This window comes from Anarhichas minor, unplaced genomic scaffold (genome assembly GCF_050575085.1).
Source record: "Anarhichas minor isolate MPS153535 unplaced genomic scaffold, ASM5057508v1 ptg000042l, whole genome shotgun sequence".
In the NCBI taxonomy this organism is placed as follows: Eukaryota; Metazoa; Chordata; class Actinopteri; order Perciformes; family Anarhichadidae; genus Anarhichas; species Anarhichas minor.
In genome coordinates, this window is record NW_027466488.1 from 2,045,944 (window position 1) to 2,072,029 (window position 26,086).

A 26,086-nucleotide genomic window follows, 5' to 3' on the forward strand; every position below is an offset into this window, starting at 1 on the left:
AAATTCCAGTACTTACTTAACTAAGTTACAGATGGTGTTTAGCCATCACCTTAGCATAAATAAACCGCTGTCAGATACAATCTTGGACTGATTATCAGGAGTTAATGTTTTGTTAAACTTTGTTTACGCAACTTATTTTTAGACAAAGTGTCAGAGAGTTGTAAATACAAAAGTGCAGCCTTTTGATACAGGTCAACTTCCTCAACAACATTCTTATCTTAGGAAAACTTTCTAGTAATGAGAAATGTGTCTTTTTATTACAATTAAACAAAGTAAGAGGCATATTCTGACATTTCTGGTCAAAAAACAAGTTAAGAACCCCAGATTTCATTTCATGTTGCAGTTTGAAAACGTCAATGCTGCAAGAAAAAGCACAACATTGCATGCAGTCAGTAACATGCAGCTGTGCAGGCATTTCCCTGAAATGAGGAGACCATTGTTAAGCTCAGAAGCCAGCCCGAAGCCAACAAATGTGTGATCTCGAGAAAAACAGCACATGAAGTTAATCAAAAGGATCCGGTAAATAAAACTAAGAACTTCAGCTGGTTTAAACCAACACAAGCCAGAAAACCACTTCGTACCCAAGAATTAAAGGCAATAAATGGTCTAAATACGGAGTTACTGTAAGCAACGCCGACAGGTTTAGCGACACAACTATGAAAACCCATAGTGACCTGGATGACACGCAATGTCGAAACGACAAAGAAATTCAGTCGCAGAAATTGTCTGCTCCGGCTGCTAACATCAGCCAAACAACAAACGTTCCATCAGAAGCTGATGTGCCTCCAGCAGCTACAGACACCACAGCTGAGATTTAAGAGGTAAATGGACGTAATGGAAGAGAAGCGTACTTAGTTTTTGGAAAGTCTGGAAAGAATATCCACAACTTTAGAAAGCCATTTCAAATGCATTAGCAGGTGAAGCAGGCTAATGGCATGGCTTTGATAGTTCTTCTGACCCACATCTCTATGGCTATAAAAACAGAGTTTAGAGAAGTTAGAGACAACTCCGGCTCAGGCTCACTTACGGTGGGCTCACCTTTAACGGGGGACCACATATTCTCCTTCAAGTAACACGCTCCTCTGAGTTACTCAGCTTTTTAAAAAGATGCTTAATATTTCTTTGAACTGTTCAACTAATATAATTAAAATCGGTCAAAATTCTTATTGTCAGTTAACGGTTCACTATTGAATTATTAACATCCCTAATACAAGTGTGTATATAGTGTGATTCATATGTATGTTAATGCAACCCATGTTAAATAATGTATTTATTCTTGCTAATTTGACAATATCTGTGCCGTTTGGTTCTTTCTTGGACTGTGTAAGAAATTAATAAAATGTGATCTATAAAAAAAGGTCAATTCATGAAGTTTCCGAGGATAAAACCAAACATGAAGTCATTCTTGGTACTACTACAATAATCCTTGGAAAGCATTTATGCATCTAATCAGATTTTTAAAATGACTCCATACAGCTTGCATACATTTCTACTGATGCACACAGCCAAAAGGAATCTGCAGATGGAAATATTTTGCTCTCAATAATTTGGAAGTTTTGTTTTTGTTATCTTGCGGTATGGTGCTATGTTACATAAGACGTTCCCCAAGTCCAGACCAGAAAATGAAGACCATAAAGACACACAAGCAGGGATTGGGCATCGTATCTGTGAAACATATTCCAAAAGCAGTTTGATTCAATAAATAGTGATGATATCCATCCAATAAACTGTTTGAGGAAAGCAGCTGGGCAAATTCCTCTTTTTCACTCGGCAAATTACAATTTATGGCAAACAGCACGCCAGACAGTATTCAACCACTTGCCAATAAAGAGACAGCGTCCCACTGCAAAAGGAAAATATAGAATAAAGTGCAGATTCAATACAGACTGCATCCATCTAAACCAGCAAGCGTTTTCACATTCCAACATTATTCACGAAGATAATTCCGAGGGTTGTGGCTCATGACACTGGCCCCCAGGGAAGCGGACTCTGATCAGTGTTCTAGGAGGAATCTGCCTCTCGGGTCATGTTGTCTTTCATCATATTCATTTTCACATATGTGACGCACTGTAATGACAAACAGTATCCCTGCGATAGACTTTAAAGGTCAACAATAAATGATAGAATTGGAAGTTGCCCTACTTTCGCTCTTTTTCGTTGGTTTCACGTCACCTCGGTCTGTTAAACTAAGCTCAAGGATTTGACCATTAGTTATAGGCCTTTCAATACATTTTTTTTCTCAATAGGTCACCAGGAAATATCCCAAGTGTTGTTGCTGGAGACACATACTCTGGATTTATATTCATTTTCAAGGGGACAAAATCATTACCACATTTCCTGTGTTAACAAATACGATTTGAGTTTATCAAAAAGGTGTGGATGTATTTTCGACAGTGCAATTCTGATTCACTGCAAATTGGAAGAGTCAACAGATTGCATGCTTAGCGTTATTTACAACTGATTCATCCATAGTACATCTAAACAATGAGAAGTGGGTCAGGCCAGAAAAGCAAAAGCCAGTAAAGCGCAGGAGGCTTGATGACCCAGGTAGGGGTCCCTGGTTTGTATTAACAAGTAAGGTGGACGGGAAAAGCTGTTCTCTAGACGACCTACTACATATTACTATGAGCAGGCTGGTTTCTACAAACCAGCTATACAGGGCACAGGCTCTGAATAGTTAGAGAAACAAGCAGTTGCCATTCATTTTCCTCTGTTTTTCAAATCTAAAAGTAATTTTGATTTTCCAGTTCTGAAAGAAATCACTTCCACTTACAGACAAGGGCATCTCGGCAGGGCTCTAACCCAAACCCACAGTGGATATGCTACATTACACTCGGGAGAACATAATAAAAGCAGACAAATCCAATTCAGTATGGAGTGTCCTCACATGTGGATAAGCCTGACGCAGCGCCCTAATCAACCACAATCTGAGATGGCAGACTTGTATTGCTTGTCCTCGCCACAATCAACTTCATCATTATAATCAGCGGCCAGTGGAGAATAAACTAGACTCATCCTGTGTCTTGTGGTGAGACTGACTAAATGTGAATACATTCAGGCTCTTCTGGGGACGCCAGGAACAGTTCGTCCTTGGAGCACAAAGAAATGCATTTGTCAGTTGGCGCTTGGATGAGCCGAGCTGATGAAAGACACTGTTTACCTATTTGTGCATTGCAAGCAAAAGAGGATTCAGCTGCTCTGGCCCCTCTTTGACACACATGGCGCTGGATGGACGCCACTGAGGCTTTAATTTGTTCACTCGTGGCAGGGTAAGCGAATATTTGTACTTTCTCCAGGCTGCTCAGTGAGGAGCCGTTATTATTGGATCCTCACAAATGGATGAGTGGCGATAACTTACAGTGGACCTTTAAAGTATTTATAAAATGCCATTTATCATTTGGGAACGTGTGGGGACTCTACGTTAGTGCAATGCCAACATGTTTTCGTGTGCTTATCTATTAATGCTTGGAAGTGCATGTGTGCAAAGCTGTTTCCTTGGATGAAAATCATTTTAGAGGCTGGACCTGAGGAACAACGTGTGAGAGGAAGCATGGGGAGCTCCCAGCACAGAGCAACAGAGGGGAAGAGGATAGGCCTCTCCTCGCAGCTGTATGTTCCGCCCAACATGAACAAGTTGAGCACTCTTCCGGCAAAAACAAATATAAACACAACAAATCACTGACAAGTGTGGCTGCAGTGGGTAAAATATATATATATATATATATATATATATATATATATATATATATAGCCCCATAACAGAGCGTGCAGGAGAAGGCAAGTAGCAACAAGACATCCGCTAACAACATTACGAAAGACAAATACAAAACATTGATGCAAAACACAGGTGTTAGCTAATCAATTATGACCAAGGAATCATCTGAAAATGAAAATGTCCCCAATAGCTGGCAGTTAAACCAGCCCCCGGACCTGACAGGGGCACGGTCAACAGGGACAGGATGTGACAGATTTTGAATCCATGAAAAAGTTTCGATTGATCCAAGTCAAATATCGCAACCTGTCGTGCGTAAACATCCACTGGTGATGTGCCATCAGGCGTGTACTTGATCTTTGAACACATGCCCGCCGGATGATTGTCACTATCTGGCCGGTTTATGCGAAGAAGAAGAAGAAGAGAGAGTGTTTCCAGTGTCGCCTGATAGCTGTGTGGCTAACGTTAAGCTAAAGCTATCTAGCATCAACCATCATCACACACTGACTGACGGCCTGGACCCAAACCTCAGCCGCTGCGAGCCGCCCGCTCCGTCAAAACTTACCAGCTTTCTCCTGATCGTATCCCACGACAATAAAATAGTCAGCAAATCTCGCCATGTCTGCTGCTTTTCCCGAGTAATACCAACACAATTCAGCATTTTTCCTGCTTCCAAAGCACAGCCATTTTTGACAGAAGGTGTGTCACTGCGCCTGCGTGCCGGAGAGGGCGAAATCCATGGGCGTGGGCCCTTTAGTTTACAAATACAGCACTGTGTCCCAACAGAGGCTCTTTTAGGTCCAGACTTTAGGGTCCCCACCTGTTTACACCAGGGAAAGCCGCCACACCAGAATAATACTATGATTTACTGTCACTTAAAGAAATGTATTGATGACAACAGTTATCAACAGTTGATTTACTGGAGATTCTAGTTTGAAAAGGTATCGACTGATTGGAAAAAACTTGCAGAAATGGTAGATTAAATATACGGAATAGCAACTGATGCAGAATATTTCCAGCAGGTTATATAATAATATCGTATGTCTTAGATTGTTGTTCAAGTTCATTTTCTGACTCTAGATTTATTTTGAGTTAAATTGTAAAATTCCATTTGTCATTTATCCAAATATCAAAATAAATGGTAAGTCCGGGGTCAAATATTTGCCTTGTTCAAACTTTTTATTTTGTGAGTATTTATATTTCTAACACCCTTCCCCCTATAGCAAGCAGTCAGCTGAGATGAACACATAGTATTTTTACTGGGACAGTGTGTAGTACAGTATGGGACTTACATAACTGATGACCATTGATTTGTTGCCATTTTATCCACATACTGAAATATAACAAATAAAACATTTTCTGAGAACTGTAGAACTCTGTTGATGCATCATTTATACTGAGCCGTGAAAAAGTTAATGTTTTGACTGAGTGAACACAGGATACACAGGATGTACTGCACTTATTCCAAAACTATTTTCCTTTATCATTTTAATTTCTATTTCCATTCTTGATCTTTTTGCTGTGTTGTGTTGTGCTACAAGAGCAGTACAAGAGTGCACTGGACGGGGTGGGGGACAAGGATGAGAGACTGTGTGTCTCTGTCCTGAGCCCCTCCCACCTCCTGTATAAAGGCTCCCAGTCTGGTGTGTAGGAGCTATTAGCAGAGTGACACAGCTGCCTCACAGAACCAGTGGCAATAAATGAATGATAAGTGCAAATAACTTGGCTTTTGGACTCTTGTGTAAGCAAGTACCAGTGCGGCACATATAGGAATACTGTATGAGGGAGTTTTACATGCACTGAGGGACAAGAGGAAATCCATGAAGTTAAATATCAATTCATGGCATGAATACATAACTAACACATGTTTTCTCTACTCTCCACAGGAGTCAAAATGCAATTGATCTTCCAGTCCTTTCTCTCGTGCTGTCTGCTGGCGACAGTAGCACACTGTGTGGAACTTCAAGTGAATCCGGAGTTGAAAGAAATGTGCGTTAACTGAGGAGTAATCCATTCAACAATCAAAATGTTTTCATTTGATATAAGATGTGACAGTCTGCCAAGTCTGTGACAGCTGTCTACTGAATTATCTACCTAAGACTAACTAAGAGTTTTGTTTCCCTCTCCCAGGAGAAGCATATGGCTCGGGAGCAGATTGAGACGGGATCTTGACAGTGTATCAGTAGAGAAGACAGCAGAGTCTGAGAACTTTGTCAGACCAGAAGATATCAGGGATACTTTGCTGCCACATTCCAGGTAAGACACTCACCATGCTATCTCGAAAGTCTGCAAACTGTCTCCATTTGGCCATCATATATATATTTTTGTCATAGAAAAGGAAGACTCAATTTAAGCAGAGAATACTCAGCCATTGACAACTCAGGACTGAACAGCATGGATTAATATTCTCTCCTTCTCCCTCTGTCCTCCAGCACTGACATCAATGTCCGAACCAAGAGGTCTGAACACTCAGGCAATCAGTCAGGAAGACAAGGTTGTTCGCTGGGCACCTGTGCAGTGCATGACCTCGCACACCGCCTGCACCAGCTCGGTAACAAGTTGAAGATCGGGAGTGCCCCTGTCGACAAGTTCAGCCCACCAGGGAAAGCCGCCACACCAGAATAATACTATAATTTACTGTCACTTAAAGAAATGTATTGATAACAACAGTTATCAACAGTTGATTTACTGGATATAAGGTATCGACTGATTGGAAGAAACTTGCAGAAATGGTAGATTAAATATATGGAATAGCAACTGATGCAGAATATTTCCATCAGTATTATGTTCAGCAGGTTATATAATCATATACTACTTCTCTATACTTGCTGCCCTCTTTTTTCAGTATAATAATTTTGATTTATCAGAAGGATTTCTGCCAGGGACACTTCTGTCATCTTTCACCGCAAATCAACTACTTGTCAAATATGCCACCTGTACAAAAAAACACTAGTTGTATTAAAGTACACTACACAAATATATATTTTTCCTGACTGTATCACAAAGCTGCTCCAACTGCAACATTAAAATGATCAGGGGTTATTTCATGGACTCACATAATTGTATGCTCTTTTTAATGCAACTTCATAAAATGCTTCAATCTTCTGGTAAGTGATAAAAGGTTATTAAAAAAATCAATATTGGTGCTGTCTAAGACAATAGTTTGTGTTTTAAAATAGCTCTTTCAAGCTGAACATGGCTGTGTTTTGACATACAATGTGCAGGACAGGATAAACTCATGGGATTAGTGCAAAATATTGAAATTTATGAAAATAGGAAAAGCTGTCACAAGGAATAGCACATGGAAACCAGTACTCTAGCTAATTTTGAGAGAAACGCAAAAACTACAACAGCAGGAACTTAAAGCAATTTCCACTGCGTTCTCTCTCATTCTTCTGCTCTTTTCTCAACTCCTCTAGTTTTCTTTGTCTCTCTTTCTCTCTGTCCCACTTACTGTTTTTGTTTGCTAGTAAACAGAAGATGAAGATGCAGATGTAGTCAAAATAGTTGAACCAGAGCCAAAACATGAAGAAATGCAGTGTTTGCATAATAGTGTTTGTAATTACACAAGAATGATGGGAAAGTCATGGGACCTAAAACAACACACATTTCAAGGTGACACACATTATAGGCATTCTAATAATTATGAATCACCTGTCAGATTTGTGCTTTTAGGATTGACACACTGTTTGCTGGCACACTTGGCATCAGTTGCTCAGGTTTCCTGCCACACGTACCTGCTCTTACGAATACAAGGACCAACAAAAACTGTCATCCGACAGCAACTTCATGGAGGACAAACAAAATATTTCTATATAAGGAGCTAAAAAGCAACAGCAGAATTGTGTTGTCATGATTTCACAATCTCCTGTTGTAAACTAAACTAAGGAGAAAACTTATCTGTCGGAGGCAATTATCACTACAAAGTGCTTACAAAACATTTGCTGGTTTACAGCACATGTGTTTGACATTTATGTATTCTTTGTGTTGGGTCACATGAGATATAAATACACTCCGGAAGGTTCTGCACCGGGGACTAAAAACAACACGATATGAATAATAGAATGCTGACATGCCAGAGTGGAATGTCATGTGTTAAGTATTTCTTTAACGTTATGTTGAAAGGGCCCACGGGAGGGTTTTTCTCCTTCATTGAAACTGAAACAAAAATCCAAACTGAAAGCATTACTTAGAGCAATCCCAAAAACTCTAATTGACACTATACCTAGTGAAAGTTTCTGCAGTGGAATTTCTACACTGATAAAACCAAATGTTTTTTCTCTGGTATTTACAGAATTGCATACACTGACTGAAGGGGCGTACGCTTTCAATCTTTTGGGCATCACATGCTCAGTGTTTCTGAGGTATAGGTTATCTCTTCTCAACAATATGCCCATCTCAGACACAGACCGATCTAGCTGTTAGCTATGAAGGTTGTGATAAACAAAAACGTGTGATCTCCGTAACGCGTTATTTGTGATAGTACTTTCTGTGTATGTTTCCCCTCTTAGGGGCTTATTATCCACATCTGCCTCATGAACCGCACCAACCGGTGGTGGTTTCCAGCCTTACAGACCAATCATGAGTAAAAGTCAAAGAAAGAAATATCCTTTTTTTCTGAGTTACTTTGACTTATTTAGCTTTAACTCTTGGTGTAAAACTTCTTCAGGTTTAGAGTGACTCACTGTACTGACCATCCCATAAAGTCCAATAATGTGAGAGGGTGAGACATAGAGGCAGACTTGATGGCTCTCTTGTTTTTCTTCAATAGATTGGGTATGCATTCCTGAGGCAAAAATTAAAGTCATATTAGTTATAATTTATAACAGCACAAAATCAGCAGGACTATTTAAAAAAAACGTCCAAGCCAATATTGTTCGTATGTCTTAGATTGTTGTTCAAGTTCATTTTCTGACTCTAGATTCATTTTGAGTAAAATTGTAAAATTCCATTTATCATTTATCCAAATATCAAAATAAATGGTAAGTCCGGGGTCAAATATTTGCCTTGTACAAACAGATACATTGAATATATTGTGTTTACAGTTGGGCATACTTACTATATTTAATCAGTTACTCAATGCTTGTCTTTTTCCAAATCTCACATTCATCATCCAGTGTGCTTTCAAAGCTAACATGGAACTTCACTGTGTCAGGGAGTGCCCTGAAAAGCAGACTGTGGAAACATTCCTTAAATTCTATTTTATACAATTAGCCAGTTAAATTGAAAGGAACGATGACAAAAACTATTTCTAACTGACCTTATTAAAGTTCAAATATCACAAGATGAATGTTCAAACTTTTTCTTTTGTGAGTATTTATATTTCTAACACCCTTCCCCCTATAGCAAGCAGTCAGCTGAGATGAACACATAGTATTTTTACTGGGACATTGTGTAATACAGTATGGGACTTACATAACTGATGACCATTGATTTGTTGCCTTTTATCCACATACTGAAATAAAACAAATATAACGTTTTCTGAGAACTGTAGAACTTTGTTGATGAATCATTTATACTGAGCCGTGAAAAAGTTAATGTTTTGACTGAGTGAACACAGGATACACAGGATGTACTGCACTTATTCCAAAACTATTTTCCTTTATCATTTTAATTTCTATTTCCATTGTTGATCTTTTTGCTGTGTTGCGTTGTGCTACAAGAACAGTACAAGAGTGCACTGGACGGGGTGGGGGACAAGGATGAGAGACTGTGTGTGTCTGTCCTGAGCCCCTCCCACCTCCTGTATAAAGGCTCCCAGTCTGGTGTGTAGGAGCTATTAGCAGAGTGACACAGCTGCCTCACAGAACCAGTGGCAATTTCAAGAGAACTGTGGAGTACTATTTTACAACTGATTGATCTTTCCCATCCATCTGATATTTGTCAGAGAATTACAGGTATGTGCACTTTCTTTTAACAAAGATATTGCTGTGGTTTGCTCTGCTACCAGCTGATGGCTCAAACCTTGCTTTTTTGAGGTCAGGGCACAAGTGTAGGGACAAGGACAGGTTATCTGCCCGGTTATATAAGCAGTTCAGCTCTCAATGTGTGCGTCTGTGAAGGAATTGCTCAAGGTGTAAAGCATCTGACAGAGGCAGTACATCATACAGTATATTGTTTATTAATTGCAATCGATTTTGCTATGTTTGTCAGTTATCAGATAACTGAGTTTTTTTTTTTTTTTTTTACTTATGAGCTGAGTCTATTTAGGACCCCGCATTGGTCAACAGTCCTTCGCGTTATTGGCCGGGGGCCCAAAGCATGGTTGTAGGTTTACTTAACTGAGCAAAATCTGACCTTAGCTTAACTTTTTAAATAAATGAATGATAAGTGCAAATAACTTGGCTTTTGGACTCTTGTGTAAGCTAGTACCAGTGTGGCACATATAGGAATACTGTATGAGGGAGTTTTACATGCACTGAGGGACAAGAGGAAATTCATGAAGTTAAACATCAATTTACAGCATAAATACATAACTAACACATGTTTTCTCTACTCTCCACAGGAGTCAAAATGCAATTGATCTTCCAGTCCTTTCTCTCGTGCTGTCTGCTGGCGACAGTAGCACACTGTGTGGAACTTCAAGTGAATCCGGAGTTGAAAAAAAGGTGCGTTAACTGAGGAGTAATCCATTCAACAATCAAAATGTTTTCATTTGATATAAGATGTGACAGTCTGCCAAGTCTGTGACAGCTGTCTACTGAATTATCTACCTAAGACTAACTAAGAGCTTTGTTTCCCTCTCCCAGGAGAAGCATATGGCTCGGGAGCAGATTGAGACGGGATCTTGACAGTGTATCAGTAGAGAAGACAGCAGAGTCTGAGAACTTTGTCAGACCAGAAGATATCAGGGATACTTTGCTGCCACATTCCAGGTAAGACACTCACCATGCTATCTTGAAAGTCTGCAAACTGTCTCCATTTGGCCATCATATATATTTTTTGTCATAGAAAAGGAAGACTCAATTTAAGCAGAGAATACTCAGCCATTGACAACTCAGGACTGAACAGCATGGATTAATATTCTCTCCTTCTCCCTCTGTCCTCCAGCACTGACATCAATGTCCGAACCAAGAGGTCTAAACACTCAGGCAATCAGTCAAGAAGACAAGGTTGTTCGCTGGGCACCTGTGCAGTGCATGACCTCGCACACCGCCTGCACCAGCTCGGTAACAAGTTGAAGATCGGGAGTGCCCCTGTCGACAAGATCAGCCCACAGGGATACGGCCGGAGGCGTCGATCTCTCCCGGCGCACAGAGTCACACTGAGGCTAGAGCAAGGCAGGCTGACGCCAGCGTGGAGCATAAATGATTCCCAAGTTCACAAGCTCGAGGCTCTCCTCAGACGGACATGAACGGAAATTAGCAAGAGGAGTTGGGAACAAAAAGCGAGGGAGTTAGTGTCCTCTCTCTGTTCTAAAATTCTCGAAATGCCTTAGACTTCTGCCAAGTCTTTCCCGGCACATTTTTCAAGGCATGAGAACTGAGTCAGAGCAAGACTGGCTGCACTGAGTTTCTCTCAAGGCTGAGCCTTGCAGCTCAGCGATGTAGAGCGTGCAAACAACTGCAGCTGGCGTACAGACACTGGATGGCACAGCATGAAGCGAACTACAGGTGCTGCTCTTTGCTTGGCAGAGGGAAAGGAAGAGTGCTAATACCTGGCAAAGTGGACACATCCTCTGGCTTAAAGAGGGAACTCTCTTCTATCATTCTTGGACTTTACACATTTCTTCCTCAAGGCCAGGACTTTGATAAGTGCTATCCTCTAAGGATTATACCACCATGTTCCAAACTGTCAGTACTTGTCTGCACTTTTCCATTTGGACTTAAAGTCAAATGAATCATCAGGAAAATACATCTTCATCACAATGCCAAACTGCTAGAGAGCTCTGAAACTCTCAGTTTATATAAAGTTTTGGACACTGTATAAGGGAAATGTCTTAGATTCTGTAAGATATGTGGCAGACCACAACGGATTGAAATATACTTGAAATTGTTATTGTTTGTACAAAAACATGTGCAATCTATATTTGTTTTTATTGCAGGTATGTGTATATATGAATTCCTTTATTTAAATATTATATAGAGGTTACATTAAAGTACTTGTGCAGATCGAACTATTTTTGTACAGGAAGAAATATATATGGGCATTGTAGCTATTTGTCATTATTCTTTTGCAAACTGTGGTAATAGGATATGTGTTTTATATATATATATATATATATATATTATATATTTGTAAATGTGTTATATTTTATTTGTGTCAAAGCAATAACATTGTTATTCAATAAACATTTTGCATACAAAACCTAGACCTTGTCCAGACCTCCTTTGCTCGTGGCTCTTGCAAATTGAAAGTGGCATTCTATTGTCTGGAGTGCACTGCTGCAGGAAGACACAGAGCACCTGGTCTCTGTTAAGTGATTACAGGGTCTCATTAGAGCCTCCCCTCCTCTCACTACATTCCCTTATGACGCCCCCCCCCCCCCCCCCCCCCCCTCAAAAAAGGGCAGACAGGGTGCCAGGCGCATTCCTGCTTGGTTCAGCTCATATTTGTCGGCTCACCCCACACCACAGAGGAGCCCTAAAGCCATCAGAAGAGACTGAAGCTTCCATCTGTTTTCAATGGTAGATGGTTGGGACACAAAAAGGCCGATGCAGGGGGTTCCAGTCTCACATTCCTGCGAGGGCATCACAAAAACTGCTCCAACAAAGCACTGATGGTGACCTTTAAATACAAGCAGACCCCCGAGACTGAACAGAACTGAAGGGCGACAGACCTCTTAACTTGACATATTATCAACCCCCCCCTTTCACATTTTTGGGGAGTTCAGATTCACCAAAAAATAAGAAATAAAAAAACGTGTCCAATCACAGTCCAATCAACAGTTCATCAACACATATATAGATTTACTACAATAGATCAAATCATGAATTCACTGAATGGTACTAAGTCAACTAACCAGGTCCTTGAGACATTCATTGCCACTTGTTTCCTGTAAGCGCTAACTGGATATTCCCCCTGCTTTTATAAGCAATTCTTAGTGAAAACATGCAGAAAATTAAAAATAAGTCTGTGACTGAATAAAATCATGTATGACTTCAGTTTCTTTATACAGCACCCAGCTCTTCATATTGATTCAGTGTGATCATTAGTAATTAGAAATATGTTGGCTGCAGACGGTTTCTGCTTTTATGTTAATTCTCTGGAAAAGTCAATTGCAGCTGTTCAAAACGTTGCAGTATGATCGTGGGCAGGTTATATTGAAGTGAGGGTCAAAACCTTAGTTGCATGTTCTCTATTGCCATCTAGTGACATTGGATGGGTATAACTGCTCAATTTGGGTTTTTGGTTGTTTTTGGTAATATGTACTCAACTAGATCAGACTTTTGAATTTTCAAAGGTTTTTTGAATAAGAAGCATGCAGCAATGGGTGAGAAATATGACTATCCCTTTAATTATAATGGTGGGTTATTAACTTATGTCCTGTCTTTAAGCTCAGCAAATCTTACAAAACGGTGAAATCAGGTACCTTTTAAAGAATTACCCCATACTTAATATATATGTATTTCAAAGATTATTTATATCTTACTTAAGCAAATATGGGTTCACTCTTATTATCATGTAGTTTTTCATTATCACAGATTGCAGGGGGGTTGAACTTTATGCTTAAAACAGCACAATGCACAGTAGCTTCAATATGGTAATAGCACAATACCGGCCCCATAAACTATTGAATGGCATGAGGCCATTGACAAATATTGTTTAAAAAAATAAAATAAAAAATAAAGCAAATGTGCCATCTAGTGGCTGATTAATTTACATGTGTTTCTACATTTTGAATGGGAATTTAGTTTAGACACAAAATCCTCTCAGTGTTTCTCACCACAATAAAAGCATTTTAAAATAGATTGGATGCATCTAGATCTGGCCCAGTCAGTGTTCTACCGTCAATCAAATTATACCGGCCCAGGGCAAAGATTCAGTCCTCTACAGCCAACTCTAAAAGTACCCTGATAACCTGAGCTGAGAGGATTAGCCTCGTAATCTCAAACACTGTTGGGCTAAATCAGGGACAGTGGGCCCCCTGCTGTTTACGGCCACAGCAGTAAATCTGGGCCTTGTTCTGTGTGAGGAGTTCACCTTCGCTGTACTGCAAGACTGCTAATTCTGCTTGGCAAAGGTATCAGAGAAAGTGCTGTGGTACGTCTGTGAGACTCTACCCAGAGATTGATGTTACCAGTGGTGCAGACAGCTTGGAGTTTTGGTTTCTTTGCATCATACACAGAATACATGCAATAATAGAGACACTTACTTTTGCCATGACGTACATGGGTAAGTCTGGGTGAATGTGCTGTAATAGTCTTTGAGGGACTGTAATTAAAGAGACAGAAGCAAGAGCAGGGGTTTTGAGCTTTGAAACAAATTAGTCTTCTTAGTGAGAACTGTTATGTGTTGTTTATCTAATCAAAGGGGCATCCTTACATTGCTGTTGCTTGTCTGCTCACGTCTCATCTCAGCTAAATGTAATGTCCTGCAAATGAACAAGACATACACAAGAGGACATGATTAGTCTCTGAGAAAGAAGAGAGAGAACAGGGAAACCCTGGGATTTTACATGTTGACCCATATTGAGCATAATTCCAACATCCAATAATATTGCCTGAAAAAGCAGTGAAATGGTGCAAATGACCATGATGGCTGATATCTGCATTTATTCTGATGTCCTTGCACTCTGCTGCGGCACTGAAAGAGTTAAGGATGGAGCGATGAGCACTGCAGGGTGGTGGATGAGATTTCATATACTCTAGCCATAACACGAGCACAGCATGACTTGGATGTTTATCCAATATACCAACTTCAGAGACAGCAGAGCCTGAGGAGGTGAGTGCACTTATTTGATATATTAGCAGTCTAGAACCAGTGATGAGGCGGGAAGGGATGCAAACATCACTTACAGTATCTTTCTATGTCTTTCAATCTCCATTCAAAATCTTTATATGCAGTTTTGTTATACTGTATGTGGTAACTGGTTTATGTGTATCTCCAGCAAAACCCTTTCATGGATGCAATTTAAAAAAACTTTGCATCTAGACTTTGTGACTATAGGAAATTCATCTGACGCGTATTAGATGGATGAGTGCGCTTCCTTCATTTCTATCTTTACTCTTCTCCAGGCCCTGGCCACTGAGAAAGATGAGAAGAGGAGACATGTCTCTTTTAAAGCAGCAGTCAAGTCCTTGCTTGGGAAAGAGTGAGCTCCTTTACTTTCCCTTGCTCATCACTGTCTCTCTGTAATGTAAATGCTTTTCTCTTGTGTTGTTGACCTCTCTCTCTCTCAGATATGATTTTGTCAAAGAGCCAACTTGGGGGGCTCAGCCATTAACAGCAGAGACTTGTCTGAGAAAAGACAAAACAGAGAAGATAAAGACAGCAGAGTATAGAAAGCTGGGTCTGATATAGGGCTATGAGTGGTTGGGTAATGGCCTCCTATGGGATTATCACAGTTAATGGGGAAATAATGAACGATGAGTCTTATTCACCAAAGTAACTGTGGAGACGATTGAAAGTCATCTCCATACTTCCACATTTTCAGTGCATTTAAACAGACTCACAAACACAAGGGGCACACACACCCACATCAGCACAGAGTGAGCACCATTAGGATATTTCCCACATTAGTGTCAAATGCTTTCTGCAGAGCTACACTATGTATAACTCTGTTACGCAGCCATCTGATCTGATGTTTCCTGAACCAGATACGTTGATCAATAAGACAAAGGCTACTGTGAATGCTGAATAAAAACTTGTATCTACTGTGTTATTGGGGTGCTAAGTTGGCGACTCCTCAATATAGATGGAAGGGTATTTTTTATCATTTAGGGATTGATTGATCACCCTGAAGTGGTGGGGCGAGAATCAGCAGGTACCTCATGTCAACAATGAATGAGTTGTTTCTCTCTTTGGAATTCAAGCATGCAGAAATGCAGCATGTGCAGCATCTGTTGACTCACTGTCATATTGTTGTTATACTTCACAAGCAGATATGGGTCCAGGGCATGGTGAGATTGGGCTAATTATTATTATTATTATGCTGAGAAACAGCACCAGAACCATACAGTATGAAGGTTATTTTACCACATTGACTGCTGGAGGAGTGGTCTCATCATTGACATAAATAATCAGTCTAGTCACTTTGTTATCAATAGCTGGGCAGGAAGTATAAATAAAATGCACTATGCAGCTCTGCATCATGTACAGATAACAAATGGGATATGGGGTCAGTTGTCTTTGCTATCACACAAATGTGAGTGATAATCTGAGTATACGGGAGCAAAATGCCTTCTGAGGGCAATTATTTGTTTTGAGAGTGACTTTTAACGGGACAACTGAGCTGAATGATGTATTCTGTCATGTACAAAACGAACATCAGGGCCCAGATAAAAACAGACTGCCAGCAATAAATGATCATAACAGGTTGTGACTTACTGAATGAAAAGGACAACTGTGATGACTGCCTCGTTGGGATGCCTCTTTGCCACAGAAGTAGAGAGGAATCTATTTTCCTCACGACCTCTCTGTGTGCCCACTGCCCAATGTGCTGTATGTAAGCGTAAGAGTGAGTGACACATTTTGTGCGTGTTTGTGTCTGAGAGTGACAGTAAGAGAGAGAGAAATAAACAGAGCAGAAGGCACCATGCTCTGTCTACTCTGAGTGAGGCAGTCTTTGTTGACAACCAGTTTTGACATAGTCTCAGGATTAGCAGCTCTGTCAACATAAGCCACTGGCTCCTTAAAATAGAGAGATGGGCAGTCAGAAAAACAAAACTATAACTGTATGCCACCGTAGACTCATATATTGACTGAGCCTGACCCAGATGCAGACAGAAGGTACCACTGAATCTGTACAATGCTTCAATTGAGATGACAACATCTATAAATATGGCTACTATGAGCAGCACTGAAGGTAAGCGCAGAACTGATGTAATGCATATAAATGCAAAACAAGATAATATGCAAAATGGCTATGAAGTAAAGTTACAGTATAGGGCTACTCTCTGCATCACTGCACATCTGCTATTTTGGAAGGAACATGGTCAACAGAAAGGAGTCTGACATTGGGTTGGTCACATATGGGCAAGAGAAAAAGTAGAGCATGTGTGGTGGAGATGAGTCTCTGCTGGGTGTTGAGTAGCTCAGACTCTATGGCCTAACTTTTCATTTATTCAGTTTGCCAAAACCTGAATTAATTAGCAAATTTTTAAGAAATTGCTAAGTAATTTTGACTTGATGCACGGAACTGAATAAAAAATAAATATAAAAAATAATAGCAAATTCCGCCTGTCATCGGTTATTAACGCAGGATTAATGCTAAAGCGTGCAACTTTACGACGAAGTGCATGATAGAGGTCAGTAACACAAGTAGAGTCTATACATTTAGCAGTTTAGTGTAATGTTAACATTACGCATAGTCTCGCAATAAATATATTGGTATGTTGGTTGAAAACAAGCCAAACCTATAACTTTGTTAACACCATAATGTTTCAAGTTACCGTTTATGATGGCGTAACCGTTTACTTTGTATAATTCAACGAGCTAAACTAGCTAGCTAGCTGCTGCATGATTAGCCTTCTTATAGCTAAAGTCTATGGATTAGACCAGCTAACGTTATAGCTAACGATCGCTTGCGATAGCCGCGGACTGATTCCAAGAAAGTGTTTAGTTTATCGTTATACACACAATAATGGTTCATTGTTTATACCTTTGATGGAAAAACGGAATACGTTAGTTTATTTCCCAGGGTTTGTGGGTGATTAGCTTAGCGTTAGCTAGTTTCTTTCAAGTTGTCAGGTGGGAAGAACTCTGTTACGATATGAATGTTTCATCTCCAACTTTATGTGTGTGTGTGTGTGTGTGTGTGTGTGTGTGTGTGTGTGTGTGTGTGTTTGCTCCTGACTGTGTGAAAAAAAAGAAACACGAGTGTTTGTTTCGTGGAAATTATTTCGGCGGGTTTGAGTGGTCAATTAATAATTGATTAGGCCATCATCTCCAGATCAATACAGATTTGTGAGAATATCCATTTTCACAGTGTGCACGTGGTGCCATAAAGCTCACAGCTGTTGTCAGGATAGTGTTGTGTGTCCGGAATGATAAGCTTCCTGGAAGCACCCTGGCAGAGCGGAAAATTGGCTTATATGGCACCGTTAGGCAGCACGGCCTTTCTCTAATGTTGCCTCAGCACTCCAATGACCAGAACTGTACCCTGTATTACACGGATATCAGCTAGACTCTGTCAGATCACTCAGGTTATCCGCTTGCAGAAATAGACAGTTCTCTGGTTGACATAGCTGCGGTACATTGTGTGTCTGTGAGCATGGCTGTAAACAGATGGAGTGTATCCTGGATTATATAGTAAAAACAAGTGTTATTTACAGCTATGCTGTTGATAAGGGCTAAAACAGAGTTATTGTCATTGCACCACTGCACAATTCAAAATGCTTTCAACTTAAATACGATATTCTACAGGACTAGCTCGTGTTTCCATTTCATTATCCCATTACAGTCATTTGCTGATAAGTCTAAATCTAAGTGACTTGTCACGTTATATAATGTAGATGACAAGGCATTGAATGAAAAAGTACAACAAATAAAGACGGCAAACAGGAACACAGGCTAACAGGAAAAGCAAATGATGGACAACAATAGCAAAGACCGATAACGTGATAAAATAAATGTTAATAGTGACTCTAGAATGAACTGGGAGCCTATGAAAACAGGCTAAGATAGGTATCATACATCTACGTTATATTGACGACCTGTAAATCTTGTTAGAAAGTGAAGTGTTTAAAAGTAATCTTGTAGGACATGAACAATACACAGAGCTCTCCAGGTGGTGATGCGGTGCAGCAGTTAGTTTATGAATGTCCTGCAAGCCTTAAACAGGTAGATTTGCTTGTTTACAAAACAGAATAAACTGGTCAGAGCGAGTAAGTCCTCTTTGTATCCTCATGTCACCGTCGCCAGTCATTGTACGGCAGCCTTTACCTTCTTGCAGACATGCCTCGTCAATTCCCGAAGGTAACTCTGAGTGAGGCAGAAGAGGCGACACAACTGTTAACAGAGAAAGTGTATGCGTCAGCGCTAAAGGAAGAAGACAACAAGGATGTCTTATCGATGTTCACCGTGCCTGAGGACTGCCCAATTGGCTTCCAGCAGGCCAAGGACCATGAAATGCTGAAGGAGCTGGCAGAGCAACATTCAGAGGAGAGCACCAAGAGGTAAGGCCTGCTATTGGTTTGGCACCAAATCAGAGAGGATGTCGTCATCACTCAGATCAATGTCATAAATGAAACGTTCAGCTTATATCAATTGTATTGCTAATGTCGCAGGAAGAAAAGCTTGAAGGTGATTCGTTCCCAGTCAATGTCCCTGCTGATGCCAGTGAATACAGATGGTCCGCGGTCAGTGGCAGCCACGCCATACATGTCCCCCAGCTCCACCTGCTCATCACTGCCAGAAAACTTCCCTGATTACCAGAGGGTCACTATTAGTGGTGATTACTGTGCGGGAGTAAGTACTGTAAACACAAACGTGTGCATCAACGTTTTGCAGCTCTACATCGTGTACATTTACTGCTCCCATCTCATGTTAACAGAATGTTGAAAAACATGCCAAGGTTGCATACAATGTGTCACGTCCATTCCCCATTTAGATCACAGTGGAGGACTATGAACAGGCAGCCAAAAGTCTGTTTAAGGGTCTGCTTATTCGCGAGAAATACTCAAAGCTAGCCTACCATAGATTCTGCAGAACCACAGCCCAGTTCCTCCGCAGCGCTGACTGCACGAGCTGGAGCGAAGAAGATGAGGTTCTTCCAGGTTTGAAGTGTATACACATTATGGTAATGGGTACACTCACTGATGTTTCATTCTGGTTTGGATGACAGCAACAGAACAATGTTGTGGTCTCCAGATATGTGCCCGTGTCCAACAGATGGAGAAGATCCCTACAGCATTCAGAACATCCCTGAGAATCTGAACTATGAACTGAAGATGAAGGATGGCATAGTGTATGTGTATGACAATGCCGAGGCTCTGAGAGGAAACCAGCCCCATGACCTTCCTTACCCAGACTTAGAGACCTTTGCCATAGACTTCAGTCATGTGCTGGCAATGATTGCAGACGGACCAACGTAAGTTGCCAAAACAGAAAGACACAGCAGCTATGCCGGTTGGATAAACAGCCCTCATTGTAAAACTGGCTGTTTCCTATGCGTGAAGTTACACTTGCTAATCTGAGGTCCGCTCTAATATCTCACCCACCACTCTGGTTTTCAGGAAGACGTACTGTCACAGACGACTTAATTTCTTGAGTTCAAAGTTCTACCTCCACGAGATGCTCAATGAGATGGCTGAGCTAAAGGAACTGAAAAGTGTGCCTCACAGAGATTTCTACAACGTTAGGAAGGTTAGATTTCTATTGTATCCCACAGAATTCCTCTGTAAAAACACCAAAACATATGTGTTCATGTTCTCACTTCTGCCTTAAGTTGAACTATTTGTAAAAAAAGAAAAACAAGCCTTGTGTGTGTTGAACACTGAAGTTGTCCAGCAGACTGAACACGGACATTGTTTCTTTCTCTCAGGTGGACACGCATATTCATGCAGCTGCCTGCATGTCTCAGAAACACCTGCTGACCTTCATTCAGACAACATATAAGACGGAGGCTGACCGTGTGGTGTTGGAAAAGGCCGGACAAAAGATGACCCTCAAGCAGGTTTTCCACAGTCTCAATAAGGACCCCTATGACCTTACCGTGGACTCCCTGGATGTACATGCTGTAAGAAAAGTAGAAAAAGGACACCATGTTTCAGCGTTATGTTCATAAAAATGTTCATTTTTAGATAAGTTGAAATGGGGAGCAACATTAACAACTTTCTAATTTTTTGTCAGAATGTGGTTATAAACAGTTTATTGTGTTCCCGTCAAGGCAAAACAATTATGCGAATTTAAATCTGCTTACAATTCCTTCACTCTCTCTGCCTCTAATTTGTGTCGCTGTCACTTCTAGTACAGGTAAATACCAGTATTGATCAGTGCGTTGATCAGTTACTGATTATTCTAACTTGACAATTATGCTTTTAATTCATAAACGTTACAGGGCCGGAATACCTTCCACCGGTTCGATAAGTTCAATTCAAAGTATAATCCAGTGGGAGCTAGTGAACTTCGAGAAATCTTCCTGAAAACAGACAACCTCATGAACGGAGAGTATTTTGCTCGCATCATAAAGGTATCTTAGCAGGTAATCACACACTGTAAGTCAGAAGCTTTGCAGAGACAGCTTAGTACACTTAGTACTTCTCTTCTTTTATAGGAAGTGGCCCATGACCTGGAGGAGAGTAAGTACCAGCATGCAGAGCCTCGCCTTTCCATCTATGGTCGCTCCCCAGAGGAGTGGGACAGTCTGTCTCAGTGGTTTATTCACCACAAAGTACACTCTCCGAACATGAGGTGGATCATCCAAGTGCCCAGAATATAGTGAGTGCTCCAGGCTTAACAAATATCCATGCTTCTAATTTAAGAGAATTTCTTAAAATGTGAACTTTTAAATTTCCTAAATATACAAGACAATGTTTTTATGTGTTTCAGTGATATTTTCAAGGCAAAGAAACTGGTACCTAACTTTGCCAAGATGCTGGAGAACATATTCCTTCCTCTATTTGAGGCCACTGTTAACCCACAGAAGCACAAACAACTTCATGTTTTCCTCAAATATGTAAGATATTGTGTGTGTGTGTGTTTCAATGTATTTGTCAACATATTTAACTTCTCCTGTGGGCACCCATAAGTGGAGGCTGGTGTATAAACTGATGATAGACAATATAGTTGTGATTATTTGTCTTTATAGGAGAAGAATTGTTAACAAAAGTGTTTTGAAACACACAAAGTAAGCTGTTACCTTAAAGTAAGGTGTAATTAGAAGGTAAGATTAAACAATTTGAGGGCATGATTTATTAATTTGAGGTAAGAAATTTAGCAATCCATAGGTGAGCCTTATCAGTTAAACAAACAAACAAACAAATATTTGTGACATTATTATAAAAACAAATTTCCCTTGGTGCCTGCCAGGCTTCATAAAGCCACCCCGTAAATTAGTATTTTTTTGTGCAGGTGTCAGGGTTTGACAGTGTAGACGATGAGTCCAAACACAGCGATCACATGTTCTCCTTCAGGAGCCCAAAGCCAGAACAGTGGACAGCGGATGACAACCCTCCATACAGCTACTACATCTTCCACATGTATGCCAACATCATGGTCCTCAACAACCTCAGGAAGTAAGTGCTAATGCCTTCTTGCCTCTTCAAAACATACTTCATTAAGAAGAATTGCTTTGCTGTGAGATTGATGAGTACAAGGATGAACAGATTCAGACTCTGTCCCATGATTTGCTCGTATATCGATTGTCCTCTCGTGTCGTCTGTAGAGAGCGTGGACTGAGCACCTTCCAGTTACGTCCCCACTGTGGAGAAGCTGGATCAATCACCCACTTGGTCTCTGCCTTTCTCACATCAGACAACATCTCACATGGACTCAACTTGAAGAAGGTACTTCAGATTTGTCGACAAGATATTCATGAATATGTGTATAAAGTGTGGATAAATACATACACATTCTGATAATAGATCAGGTTATGTTCATAATTGAGAACCTGGTAACAAAATTCAATGTTTTATATTTAACAACACATTACTTGTGAGTCCATGTGCATTTTTCTAAACTTCCCTCAGAGCCCTGTGCTGCAGTACCTGTACTACCTGGCCCAGGTGCCAATTGCAATGTCTCCACTCAGCAACAACAGCCTGTTCCTGGAATACTCCAAGAATCCTCTCCCAGAGTTCCTGCACAAAGGCCTGTGTGTGTCCCTGTCCACAGATGATCCCCTGCAGTTCCACTACACCAAGGTAAGACACACACACAGGAAATGTAATGTTTCCAGTTCAGTATGCCAGAATATTGCAGTGTGCTTTAGATGGGGTTTGTCCTGCGGTGTAAATAATAATGATCCATTGTTTGTGTCCTGCTCGTAGGAACCACTGATGGAAGAGTACGCTATCGCAGCTCAGCTGTGGAAGCTCAGCACCTGTGATGTGTGTGAAATAGCCAGAAACAGTGTGCAGCAAAGTGGACTGTCTCACCAGGTAGTGACACCGTTTTCTCTGCAGAATCGTCCTCACATTTGATCAACATTAGCTCCATCTGTTTCCCAATACTGCATTCTGTTGTTTGTTGACAGGATAAGAGGCAGTTCTTAGGAGTGAACTATCTGAAAGACGGACCTGAAGGGAACGATATCCGTCGGACCAATGTCGCCCAGATCCGCATGGCCTACAGACACGAGACTCTGTGGAATGAACTCAGCTTCATGGTCGATGCAGTGAAGTTTGAAGCTATGAATTCCCAGTGTGAATAAAATGGACCTTGTATTAGACAAGCATGCTGAGCTCTCAGTAATCAGCATTTACCTTTATTTTGAAAAGTGCCAGTGAGTGACTGTGATGATAAAATGAAAAATACAATATCCTCAAAGGTTTAGACAAAAGCTGTGGGAAGTACATTTAATCGCTGGTGATTACACAAACCCACAATGTATAAACAACTGTGCCTTACACTCGTATGTCGTAGAAACAGTTTAAAACTTGACGTTTTTCCAGTTACTGTATACACTGTACATCAGACACAAGAACACTTATGGTTGAGAGAGCGTTACACAATGAGACGGCTCTGTAACAGATGATGTCTGGTACATTTCCTCTGTCTCTCCCTTAAATACTGTGGCATGTTTTAAAGAGGTTTGGAAAGATATCAATATATTTAAGCTTTGGGAAACACAAAAGTTCATAACGACTAATGACTTTTCAAGAAATGCTTGAAATTGTTGTAGAAATGTTGCATTTACATCTGAAGCAGCAAACAGTATGTTACAAGAATAAAAGGTCTTCAGTCTTCACAATGCTTATTGTGAAGCAAACATTGCCATCCAGTGGCTAAACTGCAGCATGTAGTAACAACAGATGACTGTAAATACTAACGTACAAAAATAAAAGCTCTTTATGGCCTTTATTCTGTTACATTTCTTTCAAACAAAAAAATGAACATGTTTGAATATCACTCAGTAGTTGTCCATGGAGTGCCTCTGAAAAACATCACATCAGAAAGTTGTTTAACTCTCATCGTCATCCACTTCTATCCTCTCATCTTCCTGAGCAGCTTTATTGGTTTCCTTTATATCCTTCACACTTGTCCACTCTTCTGTCTGGATGTATTCTTGCTGCTGCTTTATGTCGGAGTTCAGAGCACGACTCCTCCTTTTCACAGAGAGAAAGAAACAAATCATATGATGCTCTTCTAGATGTAATAATACCATTCGGACAAACATGATTTAACAACCAGTACCTGGAATTTTACACGACGGATGCGTTGTGTAATCAGTTTATCCACAGCTCTTCAGTGCTGTTGTACAGTAAAGCTTTTTTGAGCAGTGCTATTGTCTACAGAGCCCACTAAGAACCAATTCACTCTTAACGGATTCATTCATGTACTTTCCTCAGCATCATTTAACCATAACAAAGCTATTAAATATGGAAAACTACCACTTACATTGTTATGTATGCAAGGATGATTATTGCAGTAAGGAGAAGGGTACAAGTTGAGGTGATGAGTATAGCCTTTACTGGAATAAAAAGGAAAGGGAAAAGACAGTCATAAGAAACAAAAGTCACACCAAATAGGGATGATAAAAGATTCTTTGTAGTTTTTACTTGTATGTTTTCACATGTTATACTGTATTTTCTGAGCAGTATGAATTGAATATGACAAAATGTTCCTCCACAGCATTAATTCCCTTGTGAATAAAACTCTCATATCTCCAGCAGAGCTTTGTGCACCGTCAACAAACCGGGCTGGTTGTGCCTCACTGTCTATGGTTTTAGGAGTTGAGGAGGAGGAAGACGTAGAGTGGGTGGTCCGGGTGGGACTTGCTGTCTTGGAAGGAAACTGAGTTTGCCTTGAGTAATCCCTCCTGTTCAAAGGGTTATCAGTTGTTGCATCCTTCAATTGTGTTGCTGCATCTGTGCATGTGCATAAAGGCCATGAGAGATTAGATACCTGTTATTAAATGTTTGTTCATCAAAAATTGTTTCCGTCTCCTATTTGCAAATATGCACTGATAATGAAGTCCTTGTACATCTTGATAACACATGCAGGCATTTATAAATGGGTTTCTGGCAGCAATGGTAGATATTTAGTTTATGTATTTAGTAAAATAAACATCACAATTGTGGAGGTTTAAAAAAACCTTTTGTGATATTCACAATTTTAGTCTAAAAATGTATTCTCATGAATTTGGAGCAAAAAACAAGTTCTGTAGAATATTTAAAAAATGCAGCTAAATCCATATTTACTCAAAATGTAAAAACATAAATTGTTAACACAGCCTATGTCAGCACTATTCACTCACACTTATCTGAGTGAATACCTTCTGATGTATATGTTTTGTTTACAGAACAAAAACTTTGTGCAGTGTTAAGAATAGCTTGCATGATATCTTCCACTAAGTATTGCCTCTTAATGTTCAGTGTAAAGCACTTGACAACAAAATGCATAATACACAAAGGTCATACCTGATTCATTGAAGCAAAACACATCAAATTTGTGTGTAACAGACGCTCGCCATGTCACCAAGCCGCTCTGGTTTTGGCCACAATTAGAAAGGGCGTTGATGCGGGGGATGACTGCAAAATGTTCATCAATCCATCCAAACCTGAATGAAATCCAAACATGACAAAACATCAGGAACTTTCCAATAAACTCCACTGAGATGACTGACAGGATCATTTCTTCTCTGGTCTTACCTGCACGTTTCCAAACCTCTAGTGAGAGCTTCCTGGACTTGTGCTTTTGAGGCAATGTTCACCCCGAGGTACGAGCAGAGCATCCGAGCTTCAGAGGCATTGAAGGTGTACTGAGGCTGGTTGAGGTCATCTAAGTTACTAACCTGGAATACTCCAGCAATACTTTGGTTTGCTGCTGGGAAAACTGAAAACGGCATACAAAACATTTTCCGATTTAGGTACTTTTCAGAGGAGGAGTTGCTTACATTTATCTACAGACATTTTATTTGAACAAACAAATATATAATTTACCAAATTAATAAATATCAGAACTGCTGGATTCACTTACCTCTGATGCGGCTTGTGTCAATATTTAGATCAGAGGTGACTTGAGTAATTGATAACAGCGATGTGATGCAAAGCCAGATCATATTTATGACTGGTCAGAGTTGAGTCGGATGAAAGCAGAGCGATGGCAAGT

At 40.3% G+C, this 26,086-nt stretch overlaps 4 protein-coding genes across 4 annotated transcripts in view; 2 read left to right on the plus strand and 2 right to left on the minus strand.

Annotated features, from left to right (window-relative positions):
• The window catches only part of sbf2 (SET binding factor 2), an 81,059-nt gene extending 76,649 nt beyond the window's left edge, over positions 1-4,410 (minus strand). The window contains exon 1 of the mRNA XM_076110330.1: positions 4,278-4,410. Coding sequence (XP_075966445.1) covers positions 4,278-4,332 — 55 coding nt within the window. The 5' untranslated portion in view covers positions 4,333-4,410. The remainder of the gene's footprint in view (positions 1-4,277) is intronic.
• Positions 4,411-8,999: 4,589 nt separating this feature from the next.
• Positions 9,000-11,805, plus strand: adma (adrenomedullin a). Its single transcript, XM_076110190.1, has 3 exons — positions 9,000-10,320; positions 10,462-10,587; positions 10,763-11,805. Exons 1-3 carry the CDS (start codon positions 10,196-10,198, stop codon positions 11,064-11,066), a joined length of 555 nt encoding a protein of 184 aa, XP_075966305.1. The 5' UTR covers positions 9,000-10,195; the 3' UTR covers positions 11,067-11,805.
• Positions 11,806-18,767: 6,962 nt separating this feature from the next.
• ampd3a (adenosine monophosphate deaminase 3a) lies at positions 18,768-24,063 on the plus strand. The gene is made up of 14 exons (XM_076110026.1): positions 18,768-18,990; positions 19,102-19,282; positions 19,425-19,590; positions 19,685-19,904; positions 20,050-20,179; positions 20,358-20,552; positions 20,874-21,005; positions 21,090-21,253; positions 21,365-21,491; positions 21,887-22,050; positions 22,200-22,320; positions 22,504-22,677; positions 22,804-22,914; positions 23,010-24,063. The coding sequence occupies exons 1-14, from the start codon at positions 18,770-18,772 to the stop codon at positions 23,184-23,186; spliced, it is 2,283 nt and encodes a 760-aa protein (XP_075966141.1). The 5' UTR covers positions 18,768-18,769; the 3' UTR covers positions 23,187-24,063.
• Positions 23,221-26,039, minus strand: lyve1a (lymphatic vessel endothelial hyaluronic receptor 1a). The gene is made up of 6 exons (XM_076110027.1): positions 25,955-26,039; positions 25,627-25,810; positions 25,396-25,535; positions 24,632-24,843; positions 24,374-24,441; positions 23,221-24,081 (listed from the first exon to the last, which is right to left on the minus strand). Exons 1-6 carry the CDS (start codon positions 26,034-26,036, stop codon positions 23,937-23,939), a joined length of 831 nt encoding a protein of 276 aa, XP_075966142.1. The 5' UTR covers positions 26,037-26,039; the 3' UTR covers positions 23,221-23,936.
• Positions 26,040-26,086: the final 47 nt, after the last annotated feature.